We start from the raw sequence: 20,947 nt of genomic DNA, 5'->3' as shown, positions 1-20,947 counted from the left end.
AACTTAGAACTTAAAGTGCAGTGTGCATCTCTGTCCTCATCCTATCTTAAAGCATCTGATCAGCTCGTTTCTGTAGAAGAAGAAGTCTGATTTCACATCACATTTCCTGCATGAGGTTGCACAAGGCTCCCAGGTTCTTTGTTTTGGCTGCAGGCTCTCGTACAGTAGCAGCTACTCACTCATGCATCTCTAACATATTGCAGAATACATTAAAATGCAACTTAATAATTCATGGACTGGAATCTAAACGGTCTAGATTTTATTGTTCTTTGTCTAGCTCCCAAAAAAAATCAACTACTCTTAGAATGTGGTTACTGTCATGGTAATATTTGGACTTTAATAAGGCATTTTTATATTTAAAACACAGCTTTAAAGCTGGAGCTGTCAGTGCAGCGCCTTCAACACACTGATAATAATTTATTTTATTCAGCCTCTTGTTGTCGTCCCTCGTAATCGTGATGAACGATCACTTTCCAAAGGGCACAGTAGAGGAAATATCATTGCATCATAAAATGATGAACCTCATGAAACAAAACAGGTCTTGCAGAAGTAAACTGTAACCTCTCTGTTGAGTTCAAACAGATGGCTGCAGCCACATCAGGGATACGGGGAAGGAAGCATGTCTGGGTCAATATGGATCAAAGCCAGCCAGGAGAAACAATCGTAGAGAGACAGATAAAGGACGTTTTATTTCATATTCTGCAAACTCCTCTCTGTTTTTATTTTCATAATCTACACAAAGCTGGTGTGTGTGTACAATTTGTGTGTTGAATCACTACAAATGAGATAAACAACACACCCTCGTTTCATCTTGAGTATAGGTCACTGCATGGATAGCTGAATTCCTGTCTGTAGTGAATCACTCTAACCTCAGAATGCTCGGGGGTTAATTTTAGAAACGGAGCCCCTGAACATGTATATTTTACCTGTGTGTAATTGTCAGGTCTCTCCTTGTCAAGCTGGCTCTGCGCTCTGTTTCCATTCAGCCGTCCTACCCAACCCTGTAATCAACTGCAGGAAGTCCTTTGCAGGGTGTTTGCGCGCCAATGCTTCGCAACGCAGCCAGGTCATTTGCTGATTGTGACACGTCAATGTTGTTTCCTTGCACGGTGTGTCACGATAACATGTATGACTTTGAGAGTATGCAGCCACGAGAGCAGAGAAACTCAAACAATGGAGTGTTTTTTAAAAGGAAGTCACACACTCGGCTTAATGTCAACGATTATATACCATGAACAGCAAGTGAACATATCATGACAAGGTAGATGAATACTCAGGGTGTATTTCATTTGACATTGGTATAAATATTGTGATCCAAAGATGTAACAACACTGGTACAGAGTGTAAACATTGATCCATATCTTGATCTTCAAAATGAAACTTTAGTTGAACGTTTCCGGTGCATGTTATGTCACTGTTTCCATTCAAGTGCTCGTCAAACCTCCTGGCAGCCAAAACAAAACAATCTTTATTTTTATGATTTGAAAGTGTCAAAAAGCACAAACTTGTGAGATCGACTGTCATTTTCAACCCAAAGCAACCACGAGCAGAGAGAGATGGAGGGCAGCGGTGATCTATTGGCATGAATAGAGAGAGAGAGAGAGAGCGTTCATAAGGGGGAAAAAGGAGAAAAAGACAAATATAAGTTACTTTCTAAATGTTTCAGAGCAGTTACTCCCCCCCCAAAAATGTATCAACACGTCTACATCTCCTCACAAACGTACAGTGAGGTGCTGGACTTTCTGTTTTTGCTGCTCTAGTTGCGTTCTTACAATCGTATTCTTCCAAGCTGGGTCTCTGCTCCGCCCTCCATCACAGCTTCTGTATCGCTAAAGGTGGATTTATACTTCTGTGTCACCCCTACACAGCAGGGGCTGACGTGGACATGAGCACCACATACACATATGTTAATCTACAGCTGATACATGTTGCTGTTTATCATACAGACATGGTTACATGAAGAATAGAGAGGAGGAGATGAAATACTCGGCCGATGAGCGGGGATCCAGGAAGTGCTGTAAAGGCGGGAAATACAATGCCGTCAAGCGGACCAATCACAGGGCTTGTGGTCCGCGTTGATTCTACATGTAGTTACATTTTGGAGGAGGTGCACGTCCGCTACATGTGTAGGCCTCTGCGTAGGTACAGGAGCTACGCGGACCTCTGGCGTAGGCTATGCTGTCGATTCAATGCAGAAGTATAAATCAGCCTTTACTCTCCTCGCTCACAGGTTAGCAAATACAGATTTTCAAGCGTCTAATAAAGATGCACCCTTTGCATTGACTGTATATCTGTTGCAGAGAGCAGAGGAAAGAGGTAGCGATGTCACCTGGTCCCTTTTATGTTTATCAGGCTTGACCTGTGGAGCGCAAAAAGACTTTGCAAAAGCAGACGCGCACCAAATGTTTAAAATAAGCAAATTAGAAAATATGGACCTCTGCAAATACACACGCCGTCTGTGGATTATCCTTGATAATGCAAAGGAAATAATTAGTTTTAGTTTTACATTATTTTTAAGAAAGTCGTATTTATGTTGTGTGAGTGGTCTCCAGTCGTAGTTCCAGAAAGCACCTTCACTGTCGTCCAGTCCCACATGGCTCAGACGACTCCACTCTGCACCCCAGCTCTCTTCATGAACCTGGCTTGCTAATGCATAGCAGGGATGAAATGCCAGAGGCCGTCCTGCTGGAAGATCTGGAACAGTGAGGACTCTCTGAAGTATTTCAGATGAGCGTTGCTGCTGCTGCAGGTTGGAACTGGTTCACCTGGGGTCGTAAGGAGAATTCCTCAGTGGAGTAAACCTGCTGCCACGTATATGAGCCGGGCTGGCTGCATTTCAACAGCAAGGCTATGGACTTGACCTTGCCTTAAAAGCTCATTGATGTGCTCTGTTTAAGTCCCTCTGACCTCATGTTATCAGTGTGTTGTGTTACATTGGGATATCTATGAAACTGCAGAATTAGAAAAGTAAAAGCTTCTGTTTTGATCTCTTTCCCTCCTGAATGTGTTTGATGACGTCCGCTGCAGCAGCTTGTAGAGACTTCAGTTAAAAGCAGATTGATAACTTGACCATAACAAACTCATGCCCACCCTCTCCCCTCCCTCTGCCCCCTCTCCAGGCCCTGCATAGTATCGAGCTGCTGTGAAATGTTTGTGTGATGACTTCAGCTCATTCTTTTTTCCCACCCCGTGGCACATAGTGTCTGTCTTCCACTTAAGCCCAGGTCTTCTTGAAGCCGTCCCGCTGTTGTTTGCTTGGCGGCAGTCACATGCCTCACGCTGGGTGTTTTTTTTTTACGGGCTGTGTTTTTGAAGTGAAAACACCTGGACGCGGAGACTCTGTGAATTCCTCATTGTCTTCCAGAGCGGCGAGCACAATTAAGGCAAAGAGCGCATGTCCATTTGTTGTCTGTGCGAGGGTGAGGTCACATTCTTTCCATTTATTCTCCAAACGGCTGCATCTTCAGATGACGTAATGAGGGGTAGAGGTTAACATTGTGACTGGACCGTTTCAAAGACAGCACATGATGACACGTTGAACTATGTTTAGAGAATACTTTATGACTTGATCTGTTGCTGATTGGACAGTAGCTTCAAAAACATCCTTTTAAGAAAAATGAATGACATTCATTTCTCTAAATAAGGGTCATAAAAGAAGGATTTGGCATTTAAAGCTCATGTTGCTGCTTTTCACTTGATGGGCAATGATTTTCATTAGGGATGTCACGTGCAATGATTTTTGAATATTCTAATATTCGTTCACTTTGTAAAAATCAAAGTTATTTAGAATTTTTTCTCTTTTTTTTTAAAGCTATAAATTTTTTTGGGGGGCTTTTTTGCCTTTATTTGAAAGGACAGCTGAAGTGAGCAGGGGAAGACATGTAGGAAATGGTCTTGGCCGGAAATCGAACCGGCGACCCCTGCGACCAGGACTGTAGCCTCTGTATGTGGGGCGCTTAGACCGCTAGACCACCAGTGCCCCTTTTTCTCATTTTAAAAGTAAAATTTTCATTTTTTTGACCGGTGCCTGGTTGTAAATGAAGAAGAATGCTAACTGCATTAAATAGAAAAAGAAGAAGAAAACATCAGCAACAATCGCAGTGATTTTCTCCATTTCTGAATCTCACACAACCACACGTATTTCCAGAGACTGAGCATGGCTGTGACATGTAAACACACATGCCACGCCGTGTCACAGAAACACCGACATAAAGATCGAGACAGACGCTGATTATTCGAATAATCCTGGAATAGATGCCAATGATTATCGAATAGCGTTTCATCGTGAGCTTCTGTGAGAGTAAATGAACCTCCTGTTAGCTGGGATGCTAGCCCATTAGCCTTCTTGTGAGTGATTCTCCATACAGACAAAAAGCAAGGTCAGTAAATGAGCCTGGACCATGACAGTCTTATGGCTTGTATGGCCTCAGTGAATGCAAGGCACTGATGTTTATCGCGTTGTAGCTCTTTTTTTTTTATCAATAAATCAATCAATCTTTATTTGTATATCCCCAAATCACAACAAACATTACAAACCGAGCAGGTCTAGACCATCCTCTAGAGACCCAACATCAAGACAGGGTAGGACTCAGTCTTATCTCATGTTAATCCACCATGAGCTTTGCACCTCGCAGTGTTTAGCAAGTTACAGTGGTGAGGTCAAACTTCCTTTAACAGGCAGAAACCTCCAGCAGGACCAGACTCATGTTAGACACAGATCTGCTGAGACCGAGTTGTGGTTAGAGAGAGCGATGGAGGAGAATAAGAGAGAAAGAGTGATGATAAGGAGCATTGCACCTCGCACTATTTAGCAAATTACAGCGGTGTGGAAAAACTTCCTTTAACAGGCAGAAACCTCCAGCAGGACCAGACTCATGCTAGACAGACATCTGCCTTGACCGAGTTGGGGTTGGAAAGAGGGATAGAGGAGAATAAGAGAGAGAGAGAGAGAGAGAGATGATGGTAGTAGTTGTAGCAGCTGGAGTCTGGCACATTCAGAGGAACCTACGAGACAAAGGAGCTCAGGGACTCCAGAAAGGTCTATGGTTAGTAACTTTAAATGGACAGGGATATCATTTTAGATAATTCAGTATCACAATAATACAACATAGGGATTTGTAACCCATATATATTGCTATTTATTGTTAATAGCAGGAAACAAAACCCCTCAAATTTTAATAACCTGCCTGATTGAAAAATAACAACAGATCCTGAAATGCAGCCGTTACACCGTCCCTCACAATGAGTTATATCTCCATGTTTTGTTGAGCACAAGTGTCCGGTCACTGAGTCCAATCAAGCTGAGATGTTAATAGACTGTGTAATGAATATTTAATGAAGCACAGCCTCTCATCCAGCTGCGTACGGAGCTGGAAATTCATTACAACGCAGCGACATGACGGTCGACGTTCCATAAACCATGTGGTGTAAAAATGAAGCGAGTGATATATCATCTCTGGACACTGGTTATGTTTGTTGCTGCTGCTGATGTTAATTATTGATCGTAAATTCTCATCAAACAAGGCAGCTGAATCTGCATCCAGATCCCTTTGTGTCTGACGCTGGCGGTTTTAAACGGCGGTACCTTGTGGTATCAGGTCGAGTAAGGGGGGTGTACTGCTCGTCTCTCCGCGCCGAGGTGGTGATGGGAGGAGGGATCAGGGTGTTGGAGATTTCAGGCCAGAGAGGAACAGGAAGTGGCTGTTTATTTTTCTCATTTCCTCTTTGAGGCTCCACTAGTGAGCCTGCTTCTTCCACTCCCTCTTCTTTATTACTGACACAAGCCTCTCGCACTGACATGAGAATACACAAGTACACAACACACAAGTACAAGTGCTGCATTGCTTCTTTATTTACCTGATATGGAGGGAATTGATGACCATTTTCATATTTGATAAATGGTCATAATTTCCAGATCTGTCACAATGCCCTCGTGTGTCACACATCAAATGTTAGCATGGTTGTGTACAGCAGCACGCTTTCTCTCCCTCGCCCCTTACACACAGTCGGACATGCCATGTGTGAAGCCAACAGGGGAAACGACTGTCTGACAACATAACACTGTACACAACTTGATGCACATAAGCTTTGTTTAATGTCCGTTACATTAGGTCAAAACAACAGAGAGGCAGCTTATGTGTTATCACGTTGAGAGCGAGTTTGAAAGAATGCTGTTTTGCGTCTGAAACTTTTGAGGCACTAAAATGAACGTAATCTCTTTATTAAGACAATAGCGGTGTAAGCTAACGGAACGAAGGTAGTTCAGTTATATTTTCTGGGCTTTTACACCTTTATTTATAGAGGAGAGGACTGTGGATAGTGTAGGAGAGAGTGAGGGAATGACCATAGACTTTATATAAATAACATACGTAGTATCTGTGACATCACACATCTGTTTCTGAAGCCAATTGTCGGAGGCAGCCATATTGGAAATGTTGAACTCAACATAACTGCTGTTGAGCAAGTGTGAGGTAAAGAGGCGGGCTTTGAGCCTCCTGGCCAACGGCTACAGTGTTCCCGCCTGTCAGTCCAGTCAGCTGTGCCTCTCATAATGGAAAACTCGTACGTTTAATATCTTCGAAATTGCTGTGTTATGAAAAAAATCACCCCCTGTACAGTGTGTGCCGATCAAGAAATGAGCTATCCAGACTACACTCGTTTTTTGTACCAGACTGTAAACATGTTTATTTCTGCTGTAAAGATCGGCTTTTTTGAATTGGTGTGTATGTGGTTTCCGGTACTTCCAGAGCCGGCCTCAAGTGGACACTCGAGGAACTGCAGTTTTTAACACTTCTGCATTGGCTTCAATTCTCGCGGCCGGAGGTTGCCGCTTGGGAAGAGGCCACATGCTGGATTCGAACCTGGGCCACCCGCTACATGGGTGTGCAACTTAATCATTAGGCGAAGTCCATGCCCCTTGTTCGGATTACTTTTAACAACACAGGCAGGTGTTAAACAAGAGATGTGACGTCATTGTTGGCGACTGTTTTGATTGTAGCTCTATCAGCTTCCTAAACACACAAAGCGCTTTAATCTTTTCATTTCAGATACATTTTAAACATCTGTAATTTACAAGTGCTAAACATTCTAAATGGCTAATGAACTTGTACTTATAGCGTTGTGCTGGACGATGCTATTGTAGGAGACCGTCAGTATTAACAGATTCCATTCACACACAGCTAACTGGAGCAATTTGAGGTTCAGAGTTTTGCCCAAGGACACTTCGGTATGTGACTGCGGGTTCTCAACCTTTTGATTGAGCGACAACCAACTCCACCACCGAACCACAACCACCCGACATGTTTAAATAAAACTCCAGGGCTAAGATGTGGGACGGCTTCCGATAGAAATAGATGTTCAGGACTGATTTAAGATTACATACTGCTGCTGCACTGATCATGTGAAACTAGTTAATGATGCCCTTTAGTTGAATCAGCGTTGGTCTTTGCGTGACACTAGCACTCCAGCTCACATTGTGCTGCAGAGATACTCTGTTGTGGATCCATATTTGTGCTCTAATGGCTATAAATTGGGAGAATGCCTGCTGGGCAGACCCTGGCACCCACACCATCCATTTAACCTCTGAGGTCCAGCGCTGGTTGGCGTGAGTGGGGACACGGTGTCAGTACGCAGGGGGAAAAAAAAGGAGAGAGGAGGGGGGGTGCAGTGTGGACCATTCTCAATGCCTCTTTAGTGGAGTGACTGTCAGTGAGTGCTGACTGAGCTTTCTACTGTCCTCCGTATAGCAGCCTCCACATAAGGCCTCTATTATATGGAAATATCAACAGAGGTTGTATTCTGCCATCTCTCCGTGGCTATATGACCTCTCTGCCTCCGCCCCCCCATCCCGGCACCCCCCTCTCGCCTTTGGACCCCTCACATGGAAACTAATTTGGCTCTCAAGTGGGGCTATTGTTTTGGCTGCCGAGCGAAAAGCCCAAGTGAAACATACAGTTACAATCTCACTGCATTTTCTTTCTCTCCCCCCTCCTCTCTCTCTCTCTCTTCCTCAATCCTGGTCTTCTTTTTCCATGGGAATCCCAGGGCCATATATGGTCGTCCTCAGTAGCAGGAGCGCTGAAGGCTGAAGCTGTGTGTGTGTGTGTACGTATGCATATGTGTGTGTGTGTGTAGTCTGGTTACAGCTCCCAACAGAGCTCATCTAGTGGAGGGACCCAGCTGGTCGCCCTGCAGCGCTCTAACCCTCCCCCTCGTACCCTCTGGCCTCATGAACCCTGCCAATAGCACAGGAGCTGTGAGCTCTTTGTCTCTGCCGAAAACATACACACACAAACACACACACACGGACAAAAACACACCACTTTACAGCACCAACATGAGCTCTCCAGCCTCCTCAAATATAGATTCACTCATCCTGGTTTAATCTTACGTCTGCATCGTCCTGTTTGGTTTATTTTCTACGTTTTCTCTTCATTTCAGAGACAGATCAGTCCAACACACAGACACATAACGCACTCATACTTACATGCAGGCGGCAAGAAGGAATTCCTTTTGTGGAAGTGGCTGCGCGCCTCTGAGCCAATGACGTAGCCCCGCGAGGAGTGGCCAAAGCGCTGATGCCTGAAGCCCCAAGGCTAGGAGTATTACTTATCTGGGAATTTCTCCACTGGTATGCTAGTCCAGGGCCTCTGCTGCTTACTGCTTACTGGTGAGGTGGCTGCAGAGAGGATTGTATACTTCTAGAGAGCGAAGGGGGAAGAAAAGCAGATTTTGTTTTTGCTTTATATGGGAGGAAACCGGTCTTTCTCTTTCGTTGGCTCTACTGTAAACGCCTGAAGCACAGTTTCTCGTCTCTCTGTGTGTTTTGTACATGAAATATTTGAGAATCCTTCCACTGTAATACCTAGAGAGCTCTGGCGGTCCTGACTCCCCTTCCTCCCCACACTCTAACGTTGTAAAAATTCCTCGAGAGTAAAATGGAAGTGGTATCACCTTTCCTCTCAACATGCCAAGCTTTTTCTGTGCGGTTTGTTGTTCCTGTGATCCAGATCACAATCCTACAGAAACCCTGTTGCGGGTTCTGAGGTTTGAACAGCTGCCGCAAACATTCACGGCGATAATCTCTCGGTTTGTTGCTGTATTAGTTTTACATTTAGTGACTGTTGCATAATCCCAGAGCAGAGTTTTCACGGGGACTGTTTATTCAGTTGAAAGTTCAGTTGTTCTTTATGACAACTGTTGACAGAGAGGTCTGCGGATTATCCCGAAAGAATCTGGACATTGTTTCTGAAAAGACACGTCTCTGTTGGATGACAGTATTCTACGATGGAGCACCACAAAGGAAATTCCATTCAACACCATTGGTAAATAAAGCGCAAACCTGAACCGTGCAGAAAGCTGAACAACACCAGGAGAATCAAACTATCTGAGTGACCTTTACATGGAGGATAGAAATATACACAAATGCACAGCCTCCCAAGGCCTGCTTAAAGCGTAGAGAGACGAAGGGTTTTCATTTCAGCCAAGCACCACATTCAAGTCGTATATCAGAGTAAATAAGTCTTATATTTTACATTTATGAAGCTGGTATAACAAGATGATAGATGCAGGTGCACACGGGCTAAAGCTCATGGCAGCTCAGCTTGCAGCCTCCCAAAACCCACCAAAGAGCGTAGAGAAGGAAAGTTGTTTTTCTTCTTCTTCTTTTTATTTATTTATTTATTTTTTCAAAAATCGGTTTATTTTAATTTTTACACATTATATAGGGAAGATCAATGTAAACCTTTAAAGCAAGTCATGTTTTTTTGTATAAGAAAACAAAATAAGTAAATGAATGGGGGAAAAAAAGCAAAAATTATAAATTATTATAATTTGAAATAAAGGATAAATAGATAAGAAAATAAATGGTAGTGAAAATATAATAAAATAAATAGTTTAAAATTTAAAAAAATAGATAAGTGCAAAAGGTAAAATAGCAATAATATTAAATGATAACAATTTGAAATATAAATAAATAAGAAAATAAATAATAGTGAAAACAGTAAAATGAATAGGTTAATATTTAAAAAATAAATAAGTGCAAAAGGTAAAAAAAATAAAAATGATACATGATACATTTAAGATAAAATATAAATAATATTGAAAATACAACAGAATAAATTGGTTAATATTTGGAAAAAAAAGTGCAAATGGTAAAAAAAAAACAACAACTATAGAATAATGCCAATCCAAATAAACAATGATAATAAAAATTTTCCTTTTTAACTAAAAACCACATCCATCTCCAATATCAGAGTAATCAAGTCTTATATTTAACATTTTTAAGCTGGTATAACTAGGTGATAGATTCAGACAGCAGGCGGTCTAAAGTACATGGTAGCTCAGCTCACAGCCTCCAAGACCCGTTGAAGAATGAAGGACAGGTTCTTTATTTATGTGAAAGTGCCGTATTAAGAGTTTTACCTTCTTTATTACCAGAGAGATGAGACATCTTGTTAGTGAGGAATGAACACTGAAGGAGAACCAAGGCAAATCAAGGCATGAAACCCCTTTTGATGCCTTGAATGACCACCCTTACTTCATTGTTTGTGCATCCTCTGACAGTCCTGGCATTGTTTACCATCACGAGTGCACACAGTAAGCTCAGCTGGCTGCTCGTGCCACCCTCAGCGGCTCAACATGAAGGAGACACAGCAGCAGCTTCTTTCTGAGGGGAGCGCGAGTTGGACGTCTGAGGGTGCTGCTAAAGGAAGTCAAGGAGGGGAGGGGTGTTCAAGTGTCTCCTTGATGTGGAGTGCTGCTAAATTAAGCCTGAATCTCTCAACATGATGGGCCAGAAGATAATAAACGTACCCTTTTTATACACACACAGTAGCTTTACTCCTTTACAGCAATGTCAGAGTTCAGTATCTGAAGGGAAGCAGCCAGGGAGTGTGTTTTTGTGTCCTGTGCTTATAGATTAAGGTACTTCAGTTTGCTTAATTGATTGAAGCTCATCATGACCTCTATTGTTGGGATGGAGGTGGAATGTGGATATCCAACATTGACATTTTACGCAATGACATGTAAATCTTAATGTTTTAAGTACTTTTTGTGATCGTCAAGTAGTTTGGACCAATTCAAACTTTAAAACAGACGCCCATTTCATTGATCCCACAAAAACTATAGTAGCTGGAGCTTTAATCTTTAAAATGAAGACATAACATTTCCTCCGTGTGTCATTAATTTGTACAATCATTGATGATGTTATCATATTACATTATGTAGGGTTTAAAAGCAGGTGACAGTGTGTTGGGCTGCTGCAAATTGGAACATGGTTGTGTTTACGTTGGTGTCAGATTAAGACTAGGGGAGCACCTAAAGATCTTTGAGAAACACCCATAGACTGTATACATAATGGATGTAGTATCCGTGACGTCACCTGTCTGTTTCTGAAGCACTATATTGAAGCCAATCGGCGGCGGCAGCCATATTGGAAATGCTGAACTCAACATAAATGCTGTCGAGGGAGTGTGACATAAAGAGGCGGGCTTTGAGCCTCCTCGCCAACAGCTACAGTGTGCCCGCCTGTCAATCAAGTCAGCTGTGCCTCTCATGATTGAAAACTCGTCTTCTTAATATCTCCAAAAAATGCAGTGTTATGAAAAAAATCACTCCCCGTACAGTGTGTTCCGATCGATAAATGAGCTATCCAGACTACACTCGTTTTTTGTACCAGGCTGTAAACATGTTTATTTCTGCTGTAAAGATCAGCTTTTTTGAATTGGTGTGCATGTGGTTTCCGGTACTTCTGGAGCCAGCCTCAAGTGGGCACTCGGTGAACTGTACAGTTTTTAACACTGCTGCATTGGCTTTGATTCTCATGGCCGTAGGTTGCCGCTTGGAGAGTTCATATCTCTGTAATCTAATGTGGTTTATGTTGTTATGTCAAAACATATTAGCCACAGTTTTGAGTGAGTGATTTAATATCCCAACACGGGTCTTTATATTTATTTATTTATGTATTCTACAACTGGTTGGTTTGGAATGGTATTCAAAATGAGACTTTCCCCTTATTAGCACTACAGGACACGTCTCTCTGTCACAACAGGCCGTGAGAATCACCAGATAGCAGCAGAAAGTCATCCCTGCGAGAGGTTAAAAAAAGAAAGGTGGCACCTCGAGACGCTCCGTCCAACATCAGTCGTCTCTCAGTGCTTTGCTCTCTGCGCCGCCTTCCCGGGCTGTCCAAGCAAACCCCCGTGTGCTCCATAATGAAGTCTGTTCTCTATTTATTTATGTTTCTTTCAAAAGCCCGACCAGCTCTGAACCCGTGTTCCCTTTTTGGCTTTGTCGTCATGGCTCCAGACCGGCCTCTTTTTTTTTTCTTTCTGAGGTGCATGTCATGGGTACATTTTTGGGCCCGCTCAGAGAACGGCTTAGCCCATCTTCTTTGCGGGCGTTAGCAAATTCCTCCATATTATTTCAGGATTAGAGCGGTGCATAAGAGGGACACTATATTGTTTCTGCGCTAATCTTCTCGTTATTTATCCCCACTGGTTCTCCAAGGTTTATGAAGCTAATCAGTCCAAGTTGAGAGCAGCTAATTGACGAGTGTGTGAAGTTTTTACAGCGTTTGAACATTGCATATCTAACATTTATGTCTCCTTTTTATCAGGCTGGATTAAGACTAAGACTAATGAGATTCCAACAGGTTGTTTTCCAAATGTAAGGCCATGTGTGTTTCTCTCTCTTTGGGTACTGCACGTTTAAAGAGCCACTTGAAGCCTTTTCTTTCTTGACAAATACAAACCTATCGTCCAGTAACGTCTGTCTGATGTTTATTTGAACGGGTTCCCATCAGAGTAAACCAGCTGACACATGAAGAGATTTTAAAGCCAGTGTTTGAGGACTTGGAAAGGAACATAGTGCGAGCTGTCCTGTGTTGTGAAATACGAAGCAAAGTGCTCTGTCACAACCTCAGGGATCAAATACGTTCTGCTGAAGCGTTACAGTAGATCCTGCTGCTCTGTGCATTCCTTCAGATACAAACATTAGATAGTCTGTCACTTCATCCTCCTGAGTCTTAAATAAAATGCCTTTACAGTCCCTACTTGCTGTCTCACGTTTACTTTTCAGTTTTGATTGATTTCTTCTCAAACATACGAGATTCTCCTGTTCTTTCTACCCACATCCGTCAACCCCTAATGGATACGCAGAGCTGTGTGCAGAAGCCTGAAACACAGCATACATTTAACTCTTATCGACAAATCAAATGAAGCATCCTGTGTCTATTGATTCGTTTAGTGCTCGAACTTTTACATCGGCTTCCCGGAAGCCTCAGCTTCCATTAGAGGTATCCTCCTATCAGAAAGGACGGCGAGGACTTGTCCAGGAGTCCGATGCATCGAGGATTTCTCTGATGTAACGTCCACATATCAGTGAGCCAGTCAGTGATTTATACATGAATTTGTTTTTTTAAAGGATGTATTAGAAAATCTTGCCATCAACCTGAGTCTAAGTCTTTTGTTTTATGTGAAACAATCAAGTTTAGATATAAACAAGTACTGGGTGTTGACCCCACTTTAATTCCAAGTCCACTAATTCTTTCTCCATTTATGAAGCTTTATAAGTCGACTAGATCGAACACTTTACTCAGTTAGCTTGAGGTAGCAGCAGTAGCTCAGTTTGCAGCTTCCTGGAAACCACTGAAATGCATCAAAGTGATACAAGTTTTTACCTTCATGCTTTTTCAGTATTTTTTTTTGCCCGTCTTAAATACCAAACCCATTAGTTTTGAATTGTTTTGTGAAAAAGAAACACTTAAGATGACATGACCTTTCAGTGGCTGCCGAGCCTCTAGCCTCCTGAATCGCTTTGTTGCCTGAAAACGAGGAGAAACACAGTTGTGTCATGTGAAACTGCTTTACTTTGACACCATATAAACAATGTGAAAAAGAAACACGAAAGGAGACATGACATTTTAAAATAAGCTGAGAACCTAGAAAGAAGCTAGCAGCAGCTCAGCCTCTGGGCTCCTGCAACATTTGGTCGCCTGAAATGAGGAGAAATACTGTTTGTAACATGGAACTGCTTTACTCCAACACTATTAAAACCTTGTGAGAAATAAACACTAAAGGACATATGATCTGAAAACAAGCTAAGAACCTAGCAAGAAGCTAGCGGTAGCTCAGCCTGCAGTCCCCTGACATGCTTTTTGCCTTTAAAACTAGGAGAAAAAAAGCTTGTTTTCAGGTCATGACTCCTTTAATGTTCATATGGGGTTGGAGTAAAGCTGAGAACCTCCAAAGAAGCTAGTGGCTGCTCAGCCTGCAGCCCCCAGAAACATATCGTCACCTGACAATGTGGAGGAACATTGTTTCTTGCATTGAAATGCTTTACTCCAACACTATTAAAACCTTGTGAGAAAGAAACACTAAAGGAAACATGACCTGCAAACAAGCTAGCTAGCGGCAGCTCAGCCTGCAGTCCCCTGACATGCTTTTTGCCTTTAAAACTAGGAGAAAAAAAGCTTGTTTTCAGGTCATGACTCCTTTAATGTTCATATAGGGTTGGAGTAAAGCTGAGAACCTTCAAAGAAGCTAGTGGCAGCTCAGCCTGCAGCCCCCAGAGAAATATCGTCACCTGACAATGCGGAGGAACATTGTTTCTTGCATTGTAATGCTTTACTCCAACACTATAAAACCTTGTGAGAAAGAAACACTAAAGGAAACATGACCTGCAAACAAGCTAGCTAGCGGCAGCTCAACCTGCAGCCCCCATGGAATGCTTTGTCTTCTTGAAAACAACAAGGCCATGTCTTGTAAAGTGAAACAGCTGTATTTCGACACCATATAAACAATGTGAGAAAGAAACACTTAAGGAAACATGACCTGCAAACAAGCTAGCTAGTTGCAGCTCAGCCTGCAGCCCCCTGAAACACTTTATCACCTGTAAAAAAAAAAAAAGGATAAACACTGTTTCTAACATGGAACTGCTTAATTTTGATAAGACAGTTAAGGTAACATGACTTTAAAACAAGGAAAGCACCTAGAAAAAAGCTACTTGCAGCTCAGCCTGCAGCCCCTTTGAAAGATATTTAATCTTAAACACAGTTTTTTTTTATAAAAAGCCTTTTATTCTTTAGCTTGTTTTTCTTTTAACTTCCAGCTCTGCTAAATGCATCATCACATTTGTTTGTGAGCCAACATTTATACATTTTGGCATTGCAATTTTCAGTTAAGCTCTTATGTATCTAGATTACTTTGTACTCTGGTGTAGCCAGCTTGGATATTGGATAGTTGTGCTAATAATCCGCCCTTGTTGTTTTATTTCATGTCTTTCTCATCCTTTCTTTTTTTTACTATGCTATCCATCGTCTTGCCTTCAGTCATGACAGCACCTCATCTCCTCTCCCCCTCTCAAACACACACTGGCCAAACAGGTTTAAATGGCAACGCGTCTATATAAGTGAGTCACTACACGTCTGAATGTTTCGCTGCGAGCTCTGCACGGGTCTTATACGCCAATCAGTAGGCTTATTGTAATGTGCGAGACAGGACTGAACCCACTTTGTTTCTTTAAATAACTCGCATATAACCTCAATCCCACTCCTCTACTCTGAGTCACTTACTCTGCCTAATGAACAATAGAGCTTAATGTTTGTCCAACGTAGGATTGGGAAACTCTCGGCTGCTACCGTGCCGCCCCTCCTCCCTCTTCTGCAGAACATACAGAGGATGCTACAGTACTTTCTCTCAGCTCTCCCCGTCTTTGTGCCGTCCCTCTGGCCACTACGCTACACATAATCTTGATGCAGACTGTCACTTCGGCACCTGTCAACCGCGGACAATTACAGCCATTAAGGGATTACCTTTGTTGGGCTCTGCTAGCTGCTGGGAGGAGCCGGCAGAGGAGGAGGTGGAAGGAGGGAGGTGACGTAGTGAAGAGGGAGGTCACAGCCAGCGCTGAGTTCGCCTTAAGGGGCTTGTTTCCATTCTTAGAGAGGGAGAGGACTTTGAAGAGATAATAAGCACACAGGGGCTGACTGAGGGGGAGGATTGAGACGAGGGTAAGGAGGGCAGTTTTCAGACGGGAGGCGAGGAGCAATCCTTTTCTGTTTCCTCCACGAAAAAGACATTTTATCTAGAGCTACATGAAACACCAAGTCCAGGCTGATTAAGTCTGCTTGAGCATATTAGCACAAAATGTGTCATAGAAAAAACTGCAATACATTTCCACTCTTTGGGGACTCAGATTTGATGCTTCCTCACTGTGTTTGTAATGCAGTTTGAGCATCAATCTACACTTTGCACAAGTGTCATCATTGATCTTGAGGAAGAAGGAAGCGCTTCACTTTAGTGGCATTTGCAATGTTAGCTGAAGAAGGAGAAGACACTGAAAACTTACAATTCAGTAGAGGCGACTACAGACAAAGTACAGAGCTGTAAGATGTGTTTGTAGAGGACTAGTTCTCTAGTCTAGCATCCAGTCCTCCTGTACCACTATAGGGTGAAAACAAAGACCTCACCCCCTTTGCATATCAGTAAATTAGGGCCAAAATGATCACTACCTATTAGGGGTTGACACTATCAGAATGTAAACATCCGTGTGATACTACCATGATAAGACTGACCTTTCTCAGTCTCGAGTTTTATTCTTATAACATTTCTAATTCACCTTACTTTATGGATTTGTTATCTAGTTAAAATTTTAGTCACTTTTTTTAGTATAGCATCTTATTATTAAATTTTTTACTGGTTTAATATTTTAGCGTTTAAATATTTTATTAATTCATTTTATTAAGTGGAGTTTTAACATCTTGTTTTACCTCCAGTGATTCCTCATTAACATTACAATTATTATTATTATCATTATTATTATTTCAATTTTCACAATTTTTTATATTTATTTATATATATATTGCATATATCATGAATTTAACATTGAGATTGTGGGTTGGGGTTGGGAGTAGGATCTTATTATTTTGTGTATATATTTGTTAATTTAATCTTCTTTAATTTGTTGTTATGTACAGAATTTTGTGTTACAATATAATTGCATGAAAAGCGCTTTAAAAATAAAGTCTGATTCATTGATTAATGTTAAAAAATCAACCGATAACTAACCCTAACTCTCGGCCCCCATCATTCCAAATACTGATAAATAACTTATTATTTTCTGTTCCATCTCTTTGTTTCTATTCGCCGTGATCACTCTCTTTCCTAGTAACTCATCCACTGCTGCTCTCTCTGGCCATCACAACATCTTTATGTTAAATATATAACATAGATGTGTCTCTTTCATGAGCTTCAATACTTCTCTGTACTATCCAATGTAAAAATGAACACAGATTTGATTATTTTAGAGCGTGAGGTGTTGAAAAGTATCAAAGAATCAAATGCTGTGACATCCTTATGCCCATATAAGGATAATGATGAGTGATTCCCTGTTAAACTAGATATTGGGCTCAGGATCATTTATTCGTAACGTTATGGCGATGTTCATATTGTTGCTGAATCGTGGACTTAGATTGGGACGGCAAATTGCTTCATTATTTGCACATGCTAGAGACGCCCGGCTAACAAACCCACATGGTTACATTATTTCACATTAACACTTTCAAAATAATATCCTCTTTTCTCATCTGCCCAGTAACGGAGCGTCCATCTGCACCTGGAGAAACTCTGCCTGATCACACACACACACACTCACTCAAAGAGAGAGAGACACACACACTGTGAGATAAGCTCAGTGAGGCCTCTGCAGTGCGCTCTTCAGCTCTGGCCATGTACGGCGGTTGTAAACGGCCCAAATTTGGACAAGGATTCCAGCCAGATAGTCGTGTGCCCTGAACGTGAGGCCGCTGTGTGTATCGGTGTGTGTCTGTTTCTCTTGACAACGCTTTTGTTGTCATTGCAACCCCAGGAGAGAGAGAGAGAGGGAAAGAGAGGGAGATGGAGCAGGCTGTGGGGGTCGAGGGGTTTAGATGGCAGGGTTGACTTTTGGTTTTGATCTAACTTAGAGGTAACGGTTCTAATCTAAACACTGCTTTCCTGCTCACCTTGTTGTGCATCTTTTTATTTGAGGTAACACCTGACCCTTGTGTGTGTGTGTGTGTGTCCTGAATAAAAAGGGCACTGCAGGCTCTCTGTGGCTGCATTTCCTCGGCCATGTTGTTTTGGTTGTTAAGTAGAAATCTGACCTCTTTGACAGCTTGCTCCCTCTCCGGTGTGAAGCCAAGAAAAGCTGCTGTGTCCCTCGATGCACAGGAAATATTTGCAACTTTCTCTGGGCTAAAAATCGCACACATGATCGTCCAAATAACTTACTAGATGATAAACACCCAGTGGTATAAATTCTCAAGATATGCCCTTGGCTGGTTTGACTTTATGTAAATCGGAAACCCACCGTACACCCACCCTGTCGAGAGCTCTGCATCTCAATGGAGGTAAATCTACAACACCTCCCACTGGATGAGTCAGAGGATCTCGAATTAAACGCCTCCCACGGAGAGCAGCTATTGACTTCTGCGGGTATCTCTCTTTTTGTTTTCACACCATCATCAGTCATATTTGGTTTCATTTCCAGAAAGTGGTTTATCAGCCTCCTCGTGGTCTGTCCCCTGGATAGTCTAGGATGTGCCAATCATTATCAAAGAGGCGTTGTGTTTATGTGGGCGGACTGCTTGCAGAAATACTGAGTATATATTCTTTTGTGTCTTAAAACATAAAAAAAATGAGGGGGAAATATTTAAAGCTCCTGTATGGAGTTTTTAACTCAGAATGAAACTGACTGAAATTAGTATTAACACTTCCTTATGAGCCATAGACTGTATAAATAATGGACGTAGTATCCGTGACGTCACCCATCTGTTCCTGAAGCACTGTTTTGAGGCCAATCGGCAGCAGCGGGCATATTGGAAATGTTGAACTCAACATAACTGCTGTCGAGCGAGTGTGACGTAAAGAGGCGGGCTTGTTGCTGCTTGTTATCAGCTACCAAAGCAAACTAGACCATAAAAGAGTAGACTGATTCTTCCTTTATAGTTATTTTAAAAGCCTGTTACTACTGCTGCAGGGTAGATGTCACATGAGGTGATACCCGGCATGCACCACACAAGCTTTTACATTTTACATTTTCTACACCATAGACTGATTGTAATGAGACATTTTAAAGGCATTCAGGAAAACACAACTTGCAGATTTTTATAATTTTTTTTCAACTTTATTTATAGAAGATTTTAAACATTTTAGTCAGACAATGTGATATACAACATAAGGTACAAAAGATATGGAATAAACATCAATTGTCACATCTGAATGTTGACTCCCTTCCCCACCCATCACCCACTACAAGGCCATTCAACAATTACATCAAAATGAATAATATTAATAATAATAATAAAATATAAATATATGAATGAATAAATAAAATAAAATAATAATGATTTCAATAAATAGGAAAAAATAATAATAAAATACAAAAAATAGTATTAAATAAAATAAAGTTAAAATTGCACGTATCAATCCTCCTTATTAGAGGTGAAATCTAGAGAATGTTGATAGTTCAAAAAGGGATCCCAAGTAACAACTTGCACATGTCTAAGACGAGATTTGAATCTCCACATTTTGTCCAGAGGGGGCGCCAAAATCAACCCAAACTTAAAGTCTCTTACAGGAGCTTTAACTTAATTCCAAATCATCAATTAGTCAGTCTGTTGATCTAGTAAATGGAGACAAAGTTGTATGTAGACTGTTTCTGGTTAAACTGACAAATAACCACTCCACCAGAGCGATGAGGAACCAGCACAGGCATGAGGACGTTAACCTGCAGACTCTGTGATCCACTGTTAGCCGTGTTTGATACATTCGGCTCTGTTGTGACTATTCTGGGAGTTTTCTTTCCTCTAGACTAGTCGGTTAGCTGGAATTCAAATTTCTGTTGAACAGATTAGGAAATTAGTCACACTATTATTCACAGAAAAAATACATGAACTCAGCATAATCAAGCACTGAGAAAAACTTGTCAAACGTGGCAACAGGAACCAGAAACTTTGAGCAGAACCACAACCTCCTGCCACGACTAGATGGAAGTGAAAATAATATAGAAAGAGAAACAACAACAGGCTGAATGTGTGAGACTAAAAATGCTCCAGTTAGTGTCACTCCAGAGATTCCTGTAGTTGCTCCACTTTCCTTCCACACAAATGATCTCTCTGTGAAGGACACCTCCCTTTTAAAGGCACATCATCGTGCCTCTCATCCTTAGATCTGTAGCTTATCCTGACCACGAAGGACTAGACCGGTCCTTGATTACTTGAAGAAAACAAACTGGATGTATTGGCGAATAAAAAGAAGAGTGCTTGTTTTATTTCTGTGTTTACAGCTCGATTCATCACTCTTGAGGAAACATCCGGCTAACGTGACTTCAGTGAAGTTCAAGCAGCCTGTGGAAGTGTTTCAAATGATAGGGTTTGCAGAAAGTATATATAAAGCACACAGACACACACAGCAGCACCTCCATGCCTCCACCAGCAGTGCTATGCTATGTGGTATTTAAAGCTCCCCTGCTATGTGCCGGCATTTTGGGAATGCTCCGGCTGCCAAAATTCTCTGACGAATCCGGACGCACGTGGCTTTTCTATCAGACATATGCATATATGCACGTACACACAGACACAGACACAGACACACAGAGCAGGTCACATTTCCAGCTTCTGCAGTGACCTTAACCTGCCTCTCTCTCTCTCTCTGTCTCGCAGGCATGCATAGATGACAACGTCGACATGGTGACTTTCCTCGTGGAGCATGGAGCCAGCATCAACCAGCCCGATAATGAGGGCTGGATCCCCCTCCACGCTGCAGCCTCCTGCGGATACCTAGACATAGCAGAGTAAGTCCAAAGAAGAAGACTCAGTTTCTCAGAAGCAGAGTTATCTGTTTCATCTGGTTTGCTTCCTCATCCTGTTTTTATCTACATTATTCTCAGAAGCTTGTCTTTGTGATTG

The 20,947-nt window shown here is 41.9% G+C and overlaps 1 protein-coding gene across 1 annotated transcript in view; it reads left to right on the top strand.

Moving 5' to 3' along the window:
- Positions 1 to 20,947, top strand: part of ppp1r12a (protein phosphatase 1, regulatory subunit 12A) — an 82,506-nt gene that overhangs the window by 10,142 nt on the left and 51,417 nt on the right. Inside the window, exon 2 of the mRNA XM_034673304.1 lies at positions 20,702 to 20,832. Within this exon, the coding sequence (XP_034529195.1) occupies positions 20,702 to 20,832 (131 nt within the window). The remainder of the gene's footprint in view (positions 1 to 20,701; positions 20,833 to 20,947) is intronic.

This window comes from Notolabrus celidotus, chromosome 21 (genome assembly GCF_009762535.1).
Source record: "Notolabrus celidotus isolate fNotCel1 chromosome 21, fNotCel1.pri, whole genome shotgun sequence".
Classification (NCBI taxonomy): Eukaryota; Metazoa; Chordata; class Actinopteri; order Labriformes; family Labridae; genus Notolabrus; species Notolabrus celidotus.
Note: the sequence above shows the minus strand (reverse complement) of the source record. Positions and strands in the feature narration are given on the sequence as shown.